Below are 19,524 nucleotides of genomic sequence, written 5' to 3'. Positions count from 1 at the left end.
TACGCTTACGGTACGCTTACGGCAAAAAGTACGCGTGCGCGTAAAAAAGACACGCGCTTGCGCGCATGCGCATAACAGTCACTCCCCGGCACTTCCGCGTAACGTGCGCGTGTTGCGTAAGCGCGCACGCGTCCCACGCGCAGTACGCGCGGCTACGCAAAGTACGTAACTATACGCAAGCAGCGTAGATAGATTACGGACGTTGCGTAAACCGTACGCTTACCGTGAGCTTACGGTACGCGTACTATAAAAAAAAAAAAAAAATCTGGAAATAAATTTTACATGTTTATTTTAAAAAATATATATAAAAAAAATATTTAAGGATTTTAAAAATTTAAGCATAGTCTTTATAAAAGATAAGAAAATTAAATTAAAAATATGTTTGAAAAAAATGAAGAATAAAAAAAAAAAATAGCATTTAAAAAACCTTGCAAATTCACTGAAAAAACCATGGGTTTCACACACGTTATAGTTAGGAATTAGCATTTAAAAAACCTTGCAAATTCACTGAAAAAACCATGGGTTTCACACACGTTATAGTTAGGAATTAGCATTTAAAAAACCTTAGAAATTCACTGAAAAAACCATAGGTTTCACACATGTTATAGTTAGGAATTAGCATTTAAAAAACCTTAGAAATTCAGTGAAAAAACCATAGGTTTCACACATGTTATAGTTAGCTGGACATTTTACTCGTAAAAAACCAATGAAATTGCCCCGTTATAGTTAGTTCAGCTAACTATAACTCGCGCGCCCGCAATGCACTGCTGATGACGTCACATATTACATCACTCATGACATGGTCAGTGACATCACTCATGACATCACTGATGACATCTCAAATGACATCACTGATGACATCACTGATGACATCATCCTTGTGATAGTGGCAGACCTCCTCTCACCTTAATATAAGCTTTGATACACACATTCAAAAATAGAGACTAAAAATTTCAAAACAATGGACATACCAATACCAGTTACAACAACCTCTTCAGTAATTCTAAGATCCACATACACATCCACTCATTCACCAACAGTCCTATACAGTCACTCATACATGTACTCACTCATCATATGTACTCATACATCTATACATCCTGTTACACAATGCCACTCATCCATAGAGTTACTCACACACATAGTCACTCATGCTAATAAAGAATAAAACATACATTTACTTGCATATACAGTAATACACACACCACCATACTTACTTCTACGGAAACTTACACATACTTAGTCTTTTAAACAATCACTTATAGAAACACATACTTATTCATACAGGAACTCTTTCAATCTCTCCCTCTCACATATACTCACATATATACACCAATAGTCACATATACTAGTTTAAAACATATGTAGTTACTCCTGAAGACACTATTGAGACAGTCATTCACTCACTAACACACCCATACACACACTCATCCACCCATACAGTCCTGCACACATGCTGTCTTCAACACATACAAACAGTGAGTCACTCATTCATGCATCTATGCACTACGTAATACCCCCCACCGTACCATACAGACACTCAGACTGATACTCAAAAAAACAACTAATAACCTATATAGACACCCATGTAGCTACTCACCAACCCATGCAGCCACTTATACACAAAGTGAGAGATACACTTAATCAGTCAGTTACACAATCAATTTTTCAAAAACAAATCATCCATTTAGACACTTATATACCCATTTATTCTTCCATCGACCTTGAGATATACATATATAAAACATATTTAATTTTCAGAAAAACACACATTCACTGGATGATGTCATCAGTGATGTCATCAGTGATGTCATCAGTGATGTCATTTGAGATGTCATCAGTGATGTCATGAGTGATGTCACTGACCATGTCATGAGTGATGTAATATGTGACGTCATCAGCAGTGCATTGCGGGCGCGCGAGTTATAGTTAGCTGAACTAACTATAACGGGGCAATTTCATTGGTTTTTTACGAGTAAAATGTCCAGCTAACTATAACATGTGTGAAACCTATGGTTTTTTCACTGAATTTCTAAGGTTTTTTAAATGCTAATTCCTAACTATAACGTGTGTGAAACCTATGGTTTTTTCAGTGAATATATATATATACAGCTCTATATATACATATATCATTTGCTTTTCAACAACCAATGCAGCCTCCCCTGTTACATCACAAGCTAATCAATGCTCTAAAAACCTCTGTTTTGGCAACTATATATTGTATAAAGTAGGCAAAAAAAACGACAAGAATCACTTGAACTCTCCTTAATGACCATGCGTAGTTCAGGCTAAGTCGTTGTTCTTCCAAGTCGTTGTTCGGCTTGCGTGACTCCGGGACTCGTTGTTCCAGAGTCGTTGTAAAGGGTGTTCCCCATTATTTACGTCTCTTAAACTCTTGGTTTTACTTGATGCTGGTTTGCATCTTGACCTCCAGAATGCCAGTGGCTTGGCCAGGTCCCCAAAGATGGACTTGAATTATCCCTTGGGGCTCCCAGATGAGGAAGCGCCTCTTTTGTGGTGGTTATACACAGAGCCACTGAGGCTTACAGTTGCCTACAGTGGAGACTAAGGCTAACTTTTTTTAATGGAGATCTTACCGTCTGTGCCATTATCTTCTGTGCTCTCCTACCATTTAATGAAGTCCTGACCAAGTCTCTCATGGCTGTCTGGTCCAAGCTTTGCTTGACCTTGCCAGTGAATTTCTGTATTGCATGACTAAACAGACACACGCCATGTCATCTGGCATTTTTGACTCCACATCCAACTTCTGAGAGCCTATGAGCAGTTAGTCTGAAATCTTTCTCCACTGCATCGTCAGAGTCGAAGAAAATAGTTGCAATGGGCTCAAGAGTTTTGTTTTACAGCAAGCGTTGTTCTATATTCATTAAAAGCTGCATGTTTTGGGGTCTGTGCATGGCAAATGAGATTTTGTCCGCTGTTCCTGAGGATTTCCGCAACTCCTTCACCATGGAGATACTAAATGGCCAGTGTGCGGCAAAATATATTTTGAGGTCCGGCTTGGACACTAGACTGTGTTGTTGGGGTTATAAGTACTTTAAGGACAGCAGAGTATGACTCCTTCTCTATGGTTACTCTGCCACTCTTGCCACATTCACTATTCGTATTGAAGGTTTTGTGGTTACATAAGAGGCCTTACTTGTTGCAAGAGGCAGCCCCTCAGCCTATTTAGCAGCCATTTCAGCTTTTATTTGGCTCCAGGGAAAGGGGTGGCAGTAGAGGACTTGATCATTAACGGCTGCAATAGTTCTCCTGTTTGCCTGCTACCACCACCACCATCAAGCTTCGTTAGTTTCCCCTCCGACTGTGATTTGAGTCCTGGTAGGGGGCGGAATTCAACTTGGTCTTCATGGCTGGGGTTACTAAGGACCAATAGTTCCTTCAAATTGTTTAGTTTGGTGATACCCTCCCTTTCTTGGGTTCTCCGCCAGTCCCTCCTGTCTATGTTCAGCCATCCCAGGTCATGGCGCTATTTTCTCTCATTAAGTGCTGATTTTGTTGCCAAGTGTGAAATAAAGATGGTGCCTGAGGCGGAGAGAGATATGAGACGCTACTCTTGCAACTTATTGGTATCCAAAAAGGACTGTGGTTGGAGGCAGATTTTAGATCTCAGGCTCATTATCCCCTTCCTCAAAGTAAATTTGAAAATATTGATGCTGCCAATATCCTGCTGACCTGGGACCAAGAGGATTGGATTGCGTCCTTGTTACTTGCAGGTCACATATTTCAATTTTCAGTTTGCGATCCTGCTTGCACATCAGCTTTTCGGTAGTTATGCAGATCGTGTTTGTGGTTGCATCTCATATTTGCAGGTCAGGTATAAACCTATTCCTGTACATCTACAGTTGGCTGCTGAAGACTTGCTCGCAACAGCTGGTCTTAGACTACTTGAAGATGACATTGTTCTGTTCTCTCTGGTGTGTTCCATAAACAGGCTGTGCAGAGTATTCTCTTTATAGGGGTCATTCTCCACATCGTGGCTTGGAGGACCTTTCCAGTTCTGCAATGAGTGGGTCATTCAGGGCATGTTTTGTGTGTTTGCTGGCCTTGCTGGTTCAGAGACATCTGGGGTTCTTGGTTCATGTATCCTGCTTGGGCTGTGGGCATATGCAGGTCCTCCAGTGGAACCTTCAACTCTAGTGGGCCTTACACTGTGAGCTGTCTTTTGAACAACATCAGCATATCAGATGAAGCGGCTCAGAACTGCCAAAGGTGGATGATGGGAACCAAACTGACATGAAGCAGGCTATTGGCCTTGCCCTGCCTCATTGAGAAGTCACAGATATCTTATTTCTGGGCTGGACCGGTCACCTGGATGATGTGGAGATCAGGGTCCTCTGGTCTGCAACGGAGCAGCTCCGTCGTAACAACCTTCGGGAGTTGCTGCCCTGTCTGTTTGCCCTCCATCAGGAGGAAGGTGATCTAGTTACTGACCGACAACAAGACAGCTATGTCATAGTGCAACCACTTTGCGGAGTGGGGTTTTGTGCCCTGTGTTTGAAGGCGCTAGAGCTTTTGCGATGGCTGGAACCTAAAGGCATTTCCCTTATCGTAAATCACCTGGTAGTATCCCCAACATCAGAGCAGAAAAGTGTCTTCTTGCCAACCATGAGTGCTACTGAACCCGAAGGTGCTGTGGGGCCTCTGTGCCCAGTGTGTGACATACATTTTAGACTTTTTTCCCATCTCAAAAACATTTCATTGTTACATCTTCTGTGCCCTGGAGTTTCCTTCTCAGTGGTCTGTAGCATACTCGTTTCACCTCAGATATGTTTTTCTGCCTCTGGAAGTGACACAGTTGTTTCTGTAGAAAGTCAGCAGGACCAAGCGTATCTCTTTCTGATAGCTCCAGACTGGACTCTGGCACTTTGGTATTCCAATCACCTGAATCTGAGCATTTGCCCTCCACTTCTGCTTCCTCTTCAGGATGATCTGCTGTCTCAGCAAAAGGTAGAGTTTCACCTGAACTTCTACAACCTACAAGTTCATGAATAGAGTTTTTGTAGATTTAGTTGAGGGGCTTTGATCTTACACCGTGAGTGGTGGATGTCCTTTTTTTCTGCTCGCTGCCCTTCCAGTAAATCGTTAAATTAAGGCCTTCGGCCAAAAATTGGTGTGAGGAGAAAATAAGTCCTTGCCTTTACAACCAAAGCTATCTGATGTTCTAATGGCTGGGTTGTTTAGTCCGGCAACACTTTCCTTTGGACATAACTTATTTGTCAGCTTAAATTCGTTTGGCTGATCAGTTCTCTTTATTAAAAAGTATCCTTTGTGATGCATTTCTTAAAAGGACTTTTCCACCTACTCTGTTTTATATGGCGTAATGGAACCTTAATTTTGTCTTAACTTTCTTGACGTGTGTTCATTTAAAGCCTCTTTACAGCTGTACTCTGAAGCTACTGCCGTCTGAAAAACTATTTTCTTTAGCGCGATCACTACTCCACGCTACATCTGTTTTCTTTCAGTCACATCCCTGTAAGCAGAAGGAGAGACTTTATCCTTCTGAGGCCCTTGGAGCTTATTCCACTAGAGCCAAGGCTGCAAATAGTGCTTTATCAGGAGTTTCCCTAATTTTCGGGAGAGTATTCGTGAAGTAGAAGAGGTATGTTTGAGATCAAGAGACATGCACATAAGCTCCTCCCTGTACCTCCTTTTTTTCTGCTCCCTCTGTAACTTCTCTCTCTCCATCCCCCAAGGGACCGTGTTTCCGTTTTACCTTCACCCTTTCATTCCTTGAACACAGTTGTAGGAAGCTGGCTCTGTTTATACTATACCAAAGTAGGGTATAATGTGCACAGGGTCCAGTGGATCCCCAGAGGCTAACAGAGGTTAAAGTAGATAATACCTTACGCTCTATTTGTGGTAGTGTGGGCGAGCAGTAAGGCTTTATCAGAGGGTAGTGGTCAGCATTTATTGTACACACTCGGGCAAGAAATGTCGCACACTCAAAGACCGAACTCAGACCAATTTTTTGCATCAAAAATAGTACTTTGCTGTATTTTATTTATGTAACCAAGCAAGACATGGTACAGGTAAATAGAATTGTACTTTTCAAGACAGATTGTTCATAAGCAAGCTGGATGAATAATGACGTTTCTTACAGGTCTGTAAAATATGCAAATACAGTAGTAATTACTTTTTAGATTACTTTTATGATTACTTTTTCTGCTCCGTGTGATATGCCTAGATATCACACTGGGACATTTCCTAGATAAAAGATAAGTAAAACAGTTTTTATCCAGACAGTTTCTTACGTTTCCATACAAACACCCTCAACACTTAAAGGTTTTTCAGAGGAAAACATTCAATGTAATCTTATGAAGAAAAATTAAGTTATCGGTTACAAGGTTGAGGGAGCAAAGCTCCTGGGGTTAAGCTCAGGGCAAAGGGGGATCCAAGTTAGTACACAAGGTGCACCCACAGGGGCAGATGGGTTTAGGGTGCTGGATCGACGTCGTGGGCCCTGTTTTCAATTGGGAAGCTCTAGTGAGAGCGAACACTGCAGGCTAGGGAACAAAGACTTTCTGGAGGCGACCATCGGTTGGAGAGGTAAGTTAAGATGCTGGGGGTGTCCTGGACACCATCAGTTGGGCCACCCAAGGCAGTGGGGCGTCAGTTGCAGGGGTGTCTTTAGGCGCCGGATTTTCCTTACCAGCTCCGGTCGGGGGGGATCCTCCAGGTAGAGGCTGCAGGTGTCATTGAAAGGCTTGAAGCAGGTCAGGAATCACCGGATCCCAGGTGTGGATCACCAGGGAGAGCTCCTCGTGGTGTTGCTATCAGGTGCTGCTTGGTGCAGACTCACTGATTCGGGTCAAGCCAGAGTCTAGTTTCTTGAGCAAGTCTGGTGCTCACAGGAGACAAAGTGTTTGTAGGGAAGGCAGGGCAGGCCCTTTGGGATTTGGGGGGCTGCTGGCTGCAGGACACACCGGGATTCCGCAGGTCGAGGTCGGGACAGGCTAGTTTGGCTGGAGCCAAGTCAGTTGGTGTCCTCCTCTTCTTCCTTCAGTGCGCCTCTTCGGTGGTTCTTCTTCTTGCTTGTCTGAGGGGGCAAGGTTCAGGGTTGCCAATAAATACAACATTTAGGGGCGTTTAAGGTAGGTACAGCTCTGGACCAATGGGTCCCTTCCTTGAAGTGGGTTCACCCCCTATTATGCCACCCTCCAGTCCAGGGGGGGGGGGGGAGGGGCATAATCGTCACTTTGATTGGCTGTGTCCCCCCATCTTCAAGATGGCGGGGACTGAGAGTTGTGCTTAGCCTCTCCCAATTGAGGGGGGTGGGGTTGGGAAATGTGGGCACACCTCTCCTCCTATCTTAGTTCTCCTGTCGATTCCCCCTCCATAATGGGGGTCAAAACTGGTGGGGGCCAGTTTGCTGGGAGCAGTAAATGGCAAGATCAGCTCACAAAGGCTGCAAGCCTTTGAAGCTTCACATTTGTGGACCCTGCCCATCCTGGGGGAGAAGGCTTGGCACCTCAACCCAGGATGTGCTTTGTGCCTCATCCCAGGATGGGCTTTGTTTCAGGACCCTGAGTGCTGAAGGCTCTCAACCCAGGGATCCAGGAACATATATGGTGGTGGCAAATGGTGAGCAGCCACTCAGCCAGGACACTGGAGTTAGGTCGTTTTTCAGGAGGCCTCTCTAAGATGCCTTCTGAGTTCATTTGGCATTCTGTATTGCATGATTGGATCGTATTTATGGTTTTAATTGACTAATAAACTATAATTATTATTATTAGAGTGAAATCATAATGATCCCAGTTTATGATGCAGAGAAATCATAAGTGATAGCTGGATGGATTTATGCTGTAAGTGTAACATTGTGTTTTTCAGTTCCCATGATGGTTCCAAAAACTACATCGGAAACACTCAAGCACAGGATTAATCCTTCAGCTGGAGAGACTGTCTTGCAGTCAGTAGACGTCCTACTGTACACTCCAGGTACTGCAATGTATTTTTACAGTGCATGAGTGTCCTTTTATATTTCAGTACGTTTACTTGTTCTAACCCAGAGTAACGTGGTTTACTCACTCGTTAGGATAATAAAAATCAAATCCAAGATCTAGAGTATACTGTAATTTACATTTAAGTGATGTTATTTAGCATTTTCTTGCAACACATAATGCCACAAACGTAATTTCTCTCCTAGTAATCGAATGAATCAATTGAAGGCACATTCATGACGAGAGAGATTGTAGTCAGCAAAAGTGTGTCAAATGAAAAAGTCAGAATTTAAAGATGGAAGTCTATCTTGTAGTTTGGTATTCTAGTAAGTGGAGAAGTTGCCCTGCACATTATCCAAGAGAAGATTGAGTGGACCCGCCTGGAGTGACTGGGTCACTGCACCTGAAGGTCTCACTTTACTTGTCGATCTCAGATCTTTGTTTTACTCTGTCCTCCCTGCATGCCACAGTGTTCTGGAGCCAATGACAGCGTGGTTGGTATTAGTAATCGTCTATCACTTAGCCCTATCACGCAAACCGTCTAATGACCTCTCAATTTATTCTTCAGGTTAATTTAAGATCAGGTTTTAGCAGAACTACACGTGTCTGTGTGTGCATAGTTGCAATGGTGTGGTGATGACTCTTCTGTAGTAATGGTTTTGATTCTTATTCAACAGGGTGATTTGTGTTTTTGTTTGTGTAATATGCTTTGACACGTTGATTAATTTGCACCCAATTTGGTAGCAACATGTCCCATTTTCATCTGGTTCTCCAATCCATATTTGGACCTCACTACTCAAGATGGTCGAAGGTTGTCAGGGGCAATCCAATCGCATAGGAGTATATAAGTACATTTCTACTCGATGTTAAATTGAAAACTACTGGCCAGCTATACACCAATGTTTCCGTTGTTATGGTACTTTTTTGTGGTTTCGTTTACATCTGTACAGTAGGATTTGAGTTATTAGAAAACAATTTGTGCTACAGAAAATTTAAATACACCTGTATCATTATTTGTGCATGGCCTAGGTGTGATCCTGAAATCAAATCTTACAATAAACTGAAGTCCTTTTAGAAATGTTCTAACTCATTGCATAATACTACCAAACCTTCACAAATATCTCAACAGTGACATCACAACAATACATAGCACCATAAATCAATAGGTCTTGAACTGCATGGTCTCTTCACAAACAGGTTTCAGTCTGGGGAGTCTGCTATTGAGATGCTTGCTACGTGAACCGTTTTTCCAGTAATTAGTTCTGCTTCTTTGCTCAGTCAAAAAGTAAGAGGTCAATAAGTTCCCCCAGATGGGCACTTGTGTTTATGTTTAAAACGTTTTTATTGAGACAAAACAAACCATGGGGGAGGGGGATAGGAGGGCAGGATACATGGAATACAGTCAAAGAAAAAGGGTGCAACTCCAGAGGGTTGGCAATAGGTAGCGCGGTGGGTCAGGGGGAAAAACACAGTAAATGAAAGCTAGAAATACAAGCTGTGAAATCCCCGCACGCGTATCCGACACCCCAAATCTAAGCAATAAAAAACCCCCCCATCAACACCTCAATAGAACACAATCCCCCACCTCCCATCCCCCATCCTCCCAGTAACGAAACAACACTCCCCCCCCCGCCCCCCCCCCGTCCTATGGTCCCGCATCAGAGTAATCCTAACCAGGAAGCCCCGCACCCCCCCCCCCCCTCCCCGGGGGGTCCCCGTCTCACATGTAAGCTAGTCCGCTGGGGTCACTGGCGGCGTCAGCCTGAGAAGTCTAAGATACCTCGGGCAGGTGAGCTCCCGGAATTCAGTGGACAGCAGCGCTAGAAAGGGTTGCCATAGCTCTTCAAATTGGTCTATCTCCCCCGCAACCGTAAGCGACAGCTTCTCCATCCCCAGCACATGCCAGAGCCTATGCAACCAACCGGTGATGGAGGGGACGGTGGTTGTGCGCCAGTGGATTAGAATGTTCTGAACCGCAGACCCCAGCGCGATTGCGATCTGCCTACCCCTACGGGACTTCAGTGGGTACATTAGGTCATTGGGGAGGCCCAACAGGACATACGCCGGGAGTCGCGGCAGCTCTATCCCAAAGTGCTTATCCACCTCGTCCAAGACTTCCTTCCAGTAGGCGGTCAGCACTGGGCAATCCCAAAGAATGTGTGTAAGGGTACCTTCCTGCCCGCAGCTCCGCCAGCACCCCCTGTCAGTGTGTTTATGCATTTCATACAGTCTCTCCGGGGTGTAGTACCAGTATGTGGACACCTTAGTAAAGGTCTCCGTAAGGCCCGTGTGATATGCAGAGTGCCGCGCCCGATACGCAATTTTGTCCCATTCCTTGTGGCTGTGTGTCCTACCCAATTCCCTGTGCCAACGCTCCCTCCCCGGGTTGTAATAGTGAAACGGCGGGGGTTGTAGGTATTTGTACAGATCGGTGATCAGTTTAGCGTCGGAGGTCCGAGTAGCCAACCACCTCTCATACGGTGTAATTGGACGGGCGGCGGTGGCACGCACCTGGGGCTGGAGGGCCCAATGCCGAACTTGCATGTAGCGCAATCTGTCCAGCTCCGTCAGGCCGAACTCCTGGCGGAGTTGCTGAAAAGGAACCACTCCTTCCGGGCCATAGATCTGGAAGAGTGCCCTGCAGCCCGCCTGCACCCAGTGGGAGAAAACCCCCGGCTCCATCCCTGGGGAGAAGTCCGGGTTGCCCGCAATGGGCGTGAGCGGCGAAGGGAAGGTGGTAAGGCCCCGGGCCTCACAGACCGCGTCCCACACACGCAGGGGGACCCGCGTAACAAAGGAAGCGTAAAGATTAGGGGGGCGATGCGCGCGGCGCAGGAATGGAACCTCTTGTAAGGTGCGGCCCGCCACTGCCTGGTCTTGGAAGAGCCAATGTTTGTCGGACTCCCACCTGCTCCACTCCACCAGATAGCGGAGCTGTGCCGCCTGAAAGTACTTACGGAGGTCCGGAATGCCGAGACCCCCCGCCTCCGGAGCAAGCGTGGAGAGGACCCTCTTCATGCGTGGCCTGCGGCCCTGCCAGACAAAGCGGGAGATGTCAGCCTGCATTTGTCGTATCCAGCCCACCGGGGGTTGGAGCGGAAGGGCCCGGAAAAGATATAGTATCTGGGGCAACACCGTCATCTTGACCGCCGCGATTCGCCCCAGCCAGGACAGCAGGCCTTTGTTCCAGCGGCCAAGCTCGTCCTTGATCTTCCTGCTGAGGGAGGCATAATTGGCCGTAACCATCTCCGGTAATGTAGGCGCCAGCAGAATCCCCAGATACGGCACCGTGGACGAGGACCACTGCATGGGGAAGAGCCGCTGAAGATCCCTCCTGGTTTCCGCAGCCAGGGACACGTCTAATGCCATCGACTTGCTCATATTCATTTTGAAGCCGGCCACCCCCGCAAAGGCGTCCAGCTCTCGAAGGCAAGCAGGCAGCGACCTCCTAGGGTCGTCCAAAGTCAGCAGGACATCGTCCGCGTAGAGACTGACGGTGTGGACGTACTGGCCCATCCGGACCCCGACAGCATCCGGATTATTACGAATCCTCTGAGCAAACGGCTCCATGTAGAGGGCAAACAAGAGCGGCGAAAGAGGGCAGCCGTGCCGCGTGCCGCGCTCGATGGCAAAGCCACCGGAGCTACACCCGTTGACCCGCACCGACGCTGAAGGATGCTTATAGCAGTTAAAGACCATGGTGCGGAACTTATCGCCGATTCCCAGTTTCTTGAGGACCAGCTCAAGATACGGCCAGTGAACTCTGTCGAAGGCCTTCTCCGCATCAACGGACAGCAACATCCGCTCCCCCGAGATCCTTGAGGCCTTCTCCAGAACATGCGTCACCCTCTTGGTGTTGTCAACCGTCTGTCTGCCGGGCACAAAACCAGCCTGGTCCGCCTCCACCAGGTCGGGGAGGTGTGGACTCAGCCTGGACGCGAGAATCCCCGTGTACAACTTGAGGTCGACATTTAAAAGCGAGATGGGTCGGTACGAGCCGCAGAGGGCCCGGTCCTTCCCAGGTTTCGGGATTACCGCGACCGTCGCCCTCAGGAGATCCGGAGGGATGGCTCCCGGTTCGAAGAAAGAGTTAAATAGCCGAGTAAGGACAGGGGCCACGGCCGTGCAAAAAGTCTTGTAAAATAGCGACGTGTACCCGTCCGGGCCCGGGGCCTTGCCATGTTTCAGCCGCGCGATAGCTGAAATCACTTCCCCAACATGGATGTCCCGCTCCAGGTGGTCAGCCTGAGCCGGATCCAGTACCGGGAGGGTCACCGACTCCAAATAGCCGTCGGCATCCCGTGGCGAGGAGGGCTCCTCAGCATACAGCGCCTCGTAGAAGCCGCGGAAAGACTCCGCTACCTCCGCGTCCCCGGAGACAGCCCCCCCGTCCGCGCCCACCAATTCTTTCACAACGCTGCGCTGTTGCGCGACCCGGAGCCGGTGTGCTAGGAGCTTGCCACATCTGTCCCCCCCAGTGTAGTAGGCATGTTTCAAGCGTAGGGCGGCGTACTCCGCCCTGTCAAGATCCAGAGCCGACAGAAGCTTCCTCGCTGCCTTCAACTGCCTCCACACCCTCGGCGCCCCGTACGGCGGTGGACCTGCTCAAGCTCCCGGACTTGAGCTGTCAGCTCATCCCTCTTCAGTTGCCGCTCCTTATTCTCAGCTGCAGAGATAGAGATGAATTCCCCCCGTAGGACGGCCTTCAATGCCGCCCACTGTGTCGCCTGCGAGGTGTCAGTGTTGCCATTGTGGGTGAGATAGTCCTGTATGACCTCCCCGATGCGTTGCACCACCGACTTTTTGTGTAGAAGTGTATCCCGGAGGCGCCACACCCCCCGAGAGGGGGAGGCCGCCGGCCACTGGAAAACGCCGGTGACCGGGGAGTGGTCAGACAGGGTCAGGACCCCGATGTCCGCCGCCGTGGCAGCGGCACGCATCGGTCCACTCACCAGGAGGTAGTCCAGCCGTGAGTAGGTTTGGTGTGCGTGCGAGAAGTAAGAGTAGTCCCTATCCGTGGGGTGCATGGAGCGCCAGAGGTCGTGCAGATCCATTTCCGCAATCCGGGCCCTCCCAGCCTGGGACAGTTCCCCCGTCTGCGGGAAGCGCTGCGCCGATCTGTCCATCACAGAGTCAAAGACAATGTTGAGATCTCCCCCCAAGATAATGTGGCGGTCGGGGGAAGCAGTGACATCCACCAGCGCGGAATCTAGGAAGCGCTCTTGGTGATCGTTTGGGCTATAAACGGAGCCGACCGTAAATGCTATGCCTCCCAGGTGCATGCGATACGCAAGGAGCCTCCCCTTCTGTTCAGCACACTTATGCAACACCTCCCCCCGAAAGGAGCTCGCTAGGAGAATGGCTACCCCCGCCGTCTTGTTCGCTGCCGAGGAAAAGAACTGGGTAGGGAACTTAGCAGAGCGCATCCTATGGCAGTCTCGGGGCAATAAGTGTGTCTCCTGCAAAAGGCAAATGTCCGCCTGCGTCCCCTCCAGCAACGACAGGATCGCTCTGCGCTTCACCGGGTTGTTCAGACCCTGAACATTAAGGGTCACTACCTTTAGGCCCGGCATTCCTCGCGGGGGTCGGGAGCGCCATGCAATGGGCAGGGAATCAGCGGGTGGGGCGCGCGGGGCCGCAGCGCAGGACAAGCCAAAACAAAGCGGGCATAGACAACATCGGACGGGACCTTCCCAACCCCAAAACAACCCCCTCCCCCACCCAAAACACAACCCTGGCAACTAGCCACCCACAAACTCAAACACCCCATAGTCTCAGTCAAGCCCCAAAATGGGCAAGTCCGTAGAAAAGAGCGAAGTGGACGTCCAGCCACTCACCTCCAACCGCTCCCCCCAACCCCCCCGCCCCGTACCAAGCATGTAAAGAAGCTAAAGACATCTCCCCCCGGAGTGTGTGTTAGGCCGTCAAGGCCACGCTAGAGGAGCCGGTCGAGTCCCCGGCCGCCGCCCTCAGGGCGTCGGCCATGTCCGCTCTGATGGTAGGGGAGTCCGGGCGCCCCACACTGGTCGCCGAGCGCCGCCTCGTTGACCTCCGCCGGTTCCGTCTCTCCGAGGACCTCCACGACGGCGTAGCTCCCTCCTCCTCCGCCGCCGTGAGCCCCAGGACACCACAAATGTCTTGCAAGGAGCGTAGCTGGTGTAACACTCCGTTCCACCGAAAAATCAGGCGGAAGGGGTGACCCCAAGAGTACGGCGTCTCATGCTCGCGCAAAAAGTCAGTGGCAATCCTAAAGGACCTGCGTTTCTGCAGAGTGATGGCGGAGAGGTCCTGGTAAAGCGCCACCGGCCGATCCCGGAAAGTCAGGGGCTGTTTCCTGCGGGCTTCAGCCATGATGCGTTCCTTTAGTGGAAAGTCGGGCAGGAAGGCCAGAATGTCCGGTGGAGGTGCCGATGACTGGCGCTGCCGGCCAACCCTATGCGCCCTGTCAATGCTGATGGGAAAGTCCGCAGCTTCCCCCAGGATCTCTCGGAACAGGGCCCGCAGGTAGCTCCCCAGATCGGACCCCTCGTCCGCAGTCGGCACGCCACGCACTCGGATGTTGTTCCTCCGAGATCTGTTCTCAAGGTCCTCGGAGTGGGCCTGGAGCTCCACACACTGTTCCCGGAGGCGAAGAACGTCCTGCTGGAGGTGGACTATCTCCTCCGCTCGCTGTTGGCCCTCCGTCTCCACCGCTTCCACACGCTCGCCAAGGCCCTCCACCTCCCTGCGCACTTCTCGGACCTCGCTGGCCACCTCCCGCTTCAGTGTCTGGAAGTCCTCCCTGAGGGAGCTGAACAGTTCCTCCATAAAGGCCCTCGTGACGGGTGGCTCCCCTCCAGTCACATCCGCCGGAGCCCGGGAGGGCCCCGGTGAGGGCTGCGTCCTGTCCCGCAAGTGCTGGGCCCTGCCAAGCATGTCCGGCAGGGTACGGTCCCCTTTCTTCGGGCCTCCTCTTCCAGACATCGCTAGCTCCGCAGTCGGGCACCGATCCAGGCGCTCCAGGGATGCTCAGCCACCGGCTAGCACTCGACCTGGGTATCCCCCACGAGCGAAGTCGCTGCGTCACAGGTGACAAAATGGCGGCCCAGTCCGGTCACCGTCAGCCGCAAGAGCTTGTGTGAGACAACCAAGGGGGCCGCAGCAGAGGGGTCTCATCAGCACATCCCTCCGGTAATCAGCCCAGCAGCAGCGGGGGTCACTTGCATCCAGCAGCCAGGACTCCGGCGAAGGCTGCCACCACTGCTCCTTCGGGGACAAAATGGCGGCCGGGCGGAGCAGGCCAAAACGACCAGGCCCAACGACACCACCGGAGCCCCCGAGGCACCCCACAGTAAAATAAGTTCCACCACCGGCCCCCGTCTGTCACGCACAGGGGCCCAGATGGTCCAACCCCATCAGGGGGTCCGCTGTACCTCGGCTAGGGGTTAGGGCCTCCGCAGTGCGAGGTGTCGCCGTCACCAGTCTGAGTGCCGGGGCACCCGTCCCAAGCCTTCCACACCGTCGGGTCCCTTCCCGCAAGGCTCCTTCAGTCACCGTCGAACGGCGGGCCAGATCCCCTCCAGATCGCAACTTTCAGCACCAGGCCCAGCCGAGGCGCCCGGACAGCTCTCCAATGCGCTCCGCCCCTCGGGCTCGCGGTCGTCGTTCCTTGGTCTCGATCGAACTTTTTGGGGAGTTCCCCCGAGGCGATCCGAACCAAAACAGCACCAATGTGCACCCCTGATGCTCCGCCACGCTCCTCTCCCGCGCTGAGCCTCAGCGGGGGGAGAAAAGCATAAGAAAAGGGCTCTAGCTTGGCCGGGCCGGAGGAGCTACGGGAGGAAGCGTCTGCTCACCCCGCCATCTTGGCCACGCCCCCGCACTTGTGTTTATATAAGACTTACATTTCCAATATTCTTCAGTCGCTCTCATGGAGGCTCAACAAAGCTTTCATGTCCTGCTTTTTATTTTCTATTTTGTTTTATGCTGATGTGCATCAATCATTGTAGAAAGCTTTATGCATGGCTGTTCTAAATACAATATCAACTCTGCTTCTCTAGCTTAGCAGATAGGCTTGGTTGCCCTGACCTGCTTCCATACACTGTGTTTTCAAAATCATGTCCCTTTACAGGTTCTAGTTTTGTGCTGATTATCTCGCCTCCTGCACACACTGCTTTCCACAAGAAAGTGACAAAGTGAATCTTTTCTGAAGGCTGTTTCTGCATTGCTTTATTCACCTGTTATTAAACCCGCTATCTGCCAATTTTATGGAGGCGGATGGCAGGGAGCTCCCAATTAGCTGTTGATTGTTTTTCATTAACAATATAATCCTTTAAATTGGCCCAACTATACCCATGCTCTGCTAGGGCCAGACTTGGCTGTCCGGCTTATTGTAGAGTAGTGGGACTAAAAGGCATGCACACGTGTGTTTTAGCAGTGCATGTACATGTGGGGTCATCTTTTCCCTTGGGCTACACTTGTTTGAGTTGTGAATTTTCTTTTCTTGGCTTCAAGGTAGCTTCCCTACATAATGTGTGGGTACTAATGGATATCCGATAAAGAAACCCTATGGCACCAATAGGTTTTTGTTCCTCTTTTACCATGACACTTGCTTATGCTTTTGAGCCTCTTCATTATTGGAAACTCATATGATTTAGTAGCAAACGTATTGTAAATTGTTCTGTTCATACTAAACCTTCTCTTGCTGACCTCCTTGTCCTTCTCCAACTTGTCCTTCCTCTCCTGTTCCTCCTCCTGCCACTGTGCACCCTGCTGAAGGCCTACGGACTGACTCCCTAACACTCCCTACTGTAAAAGACTTCGCCATACCCATGATTTACATGTTATTGGCTATTGAAGGCTTTTAACCAGAATGTGCATTCTTGTCTTTATTTCCTAGGACAACTGGATTCTACGGAAAGGAATGTTGAAGCCCAGTCAAAGCTGTGGTGCGCCTTAAGCGAAGGGAAAGTTGTTGTCTTCAATGCAATTACCTGGTCCATCTTGCAGCACTGTTTTAAAGTCGGCAATGAGAAATTAGTAAGTGGAAAGTATAGAAACATGCAATGTGGTGCTCGACAAGGGCTGCGTGTCTCATTTACATGTCTATTTTTAATCTACAGACCTCAGGCTTTTTTTGTCTTTAAGATTACATTTTCAAACTTTGTCTCCTCTGTGTCTAATGTTTGATGCAAGCGGTTTGGTGTCTCCATAACCTTTTCAGTGGCACTGCCCGTAAAGGAAGTACTTTCACATGTAATCTAAACCACTCTGTTTTAAGTTTGACATTGTTACCTGTAGGCAAAGAGTTTCTTTGTCAGAAAAATGATGACTAGTGCATCATCCTTCAGAGTCTGTCTTTATTGTATCTCCTTTTATCCTTTTCTCCTACATGTGTACTTTGCTTTGTAGTTCTCTTTTGCAAGGAGTTCCACACAATATTGAAGACAAGGCTGTGTTAATGATGAGTGATAATCCAGCCTGTTTTGTGATGATGGTTCTACCTCTCCTCAAGCATCCTATCATTTCAAATACTCTTCTAATGGCTTCTAATGCAATATTAGTATTGAGTGGCCTTCCAAACGCCCTAGTTCACAGTTTTAGATTTTTTTTGTCAAAGCTTTTTCTGTAAAACAAAAAGTTATGTAAACTATTAGACTTTTATTTCAGTTTTTAATGTTACATTATTCACTGTCTAGCAGGCTTCAACAGTAGCCTGTCATATGACAGTTAAATAATTCACATTTATTGCTGGTCTCCCTTTGAGTTTGAAAAGAAGCTATAAGTTGGTTGTGAAGCGGACGTAACGCTGGACAATGAAACGGAGCATATTGAAGTGATCACACCAAGCAGGTAAGTGTAAGAGTACATACTTTGACTGTTCGTCTCCACAGCTTCCAGGAACTGACAAGATCCTGAGATTTAAACCATAGCATTCCATTACCATGACAGTGCCATCATAAGGAGTGCAAGGCTGATGGACAGCATGCTTATAGAGAAACTACTACAAAATCTCCTCTCTTTCCATTAATACAAAAGGAAAAGAGATAAAGCAAAGGCAAAAGAAGATAGGCAGAGAAGAGGAGAGATGAGAAAGATTTACCAAGAAGCAATGAGATGAAAAAGGCAAAAGGTGTACCAAACAGCGATAACAAAAGATGGACACAACATCCACACACAAATGTTCATAATTTAAAAAAACAATAAAACTGACTACAGATGTAAACAATTTGGCGGGACGCTTGTCCTACTACTCCTTCGTGGAGGGACATATTTCAAAAAGGATTTCGCAACCTGGGACGGTGTCAGTACACTCTCTTTTACAGTAGGTTTTCTTTGAACTGATTAAGGCTGAACAACGTTCCCCGATTCAAGACCCAGGTGCATCACAACCCTCATAGGAATCTTGTAAATTCTGGACAGATTCCACCAATTTTTGCCTTTGACTCTTGCAGCAAAGCGCGAGGTAGCATCAACTTTGACAGGAGGACCAAATTTTGACTGACCCTTGGGAACAGTAAGAGGGGACTTAATTCTCACCCAATCCTCCCACAGAAACCACAGACTTTGATTTGGTCATATCCAAGACAGCAGGCTGTGGATGCGTGCCACAATCACTTTTTGTCGGGACAGCAGGAAGTGATTGTAAATCACTATCTCCCTGTGTCCCCCAGCATCTTGACAGCAAACCCCACTTCTTCATCCAGGCAGGACACATGTGAAAGGAAGCTTGTCTACCTATAAGTAGAGCGAAAGGACTAGACCCTGTGATGGCACTTGAAGCAGTGCGATGTGCCCACAACATACTCTGGACAGCCTCCTTGATATCAACTCTGTATGAAACAGCCCACTGAACACATTCAACAAGCATTCGGTTGGTGCGCTCAATGAAACCATTGGCCTGTGGGTGATATAGAGCTACACGCCGGTGGGAGATCCCACACTGGAACAGAAAATCAGACATTTCTTTGGACATAAACTGCACACCATTGTCGTATACAATCTCCTTTGGGAAACGCTCTCGGACAAAAAGAGTCTGAAGAAACCTGATGACCTCATGAGAGTTTGGATCCGTCATACAATGGACCTCCCACCACTTGCTGAAGTAATCAGCAACTACCAGTGCGAACTTGTATTTAATGGGCATTGAAGGGTCCCACGAAGTCGATAGCCAACTTCAACCAAGGACCTTAGGGTGCCTCCACCTGCTGAACAGGAGGCAAAACAATCTTAATAACCTTATCACTGGTACAACATGTCACACATCCTTCCACAGCTTCATTGATTTGACGGTCCATGTAGGGCCACCAATACACACAACAAATCCTTTTTTTAGTGTTTGTCTGCCCAAGATGTCCCTCGTGACCATGGTCGATGATGCGACCTCTGAGAGATTCAGGAGGGACAAACTTATCCCCCCGCATGATCATCTCTCCACTCTCCAAAGTAAGCTCATCAGCGACCTTGGCAAAAGGATGATGGTCACTGTCCAGATGTTTTTCCTTAGGCTAACCCGATACAATAAAATCCTTCACCTTCTTAAGTACAGTATCGGACTCCATTTCCACCAAACCAATCACGCTCAGTG

General features: G+C 48.7%; 1 protein-coding gene across 2 annotated transcripts in view; it reads left to right on the top strand.

Annotated features, from left to right (window-relative positions):
* The window catches only part of DENND3 (DENN domain containing 3), a 757,020-nt gene that overhangs the window by 576,973 nt on the left and 160,523 nt on the right, over positions 1-19,524 (top strand). For both annotated transcript variants that reach the window (XM_085604830.1, XM_085604832.1), the window contains exons 17-18: positions 7,849-7,956; positions 16,837-16,976. In XM_085604830.1, the coding sequence (XP_085460956.1) occupies positions 7,849-7,956; positions 16,837-16,976 (248 nt within the window). The remainder of the gene's footprint in view (positions 1-7,848; positions 7,957-16,836; positions 16,977-19,524) is intronic.

The sequence above is a fragment of the Triturus cristatus genome, chromosome 5_1 (assembly GCF_964204655.1).
Source record: "Triturus cristatus chromosome 5_1, aTriCri1.1, whole genome shotgun sequence".
Taxonomy (NCBI): Eukaryota; Metazoa; Chordata; class Amphibia; order Caudata; family Salamandridae; genus Triturus; species Triturus cristatus.
This window is presented reverse-complemented; position numbering and strand designations above follow the sequence as displayed.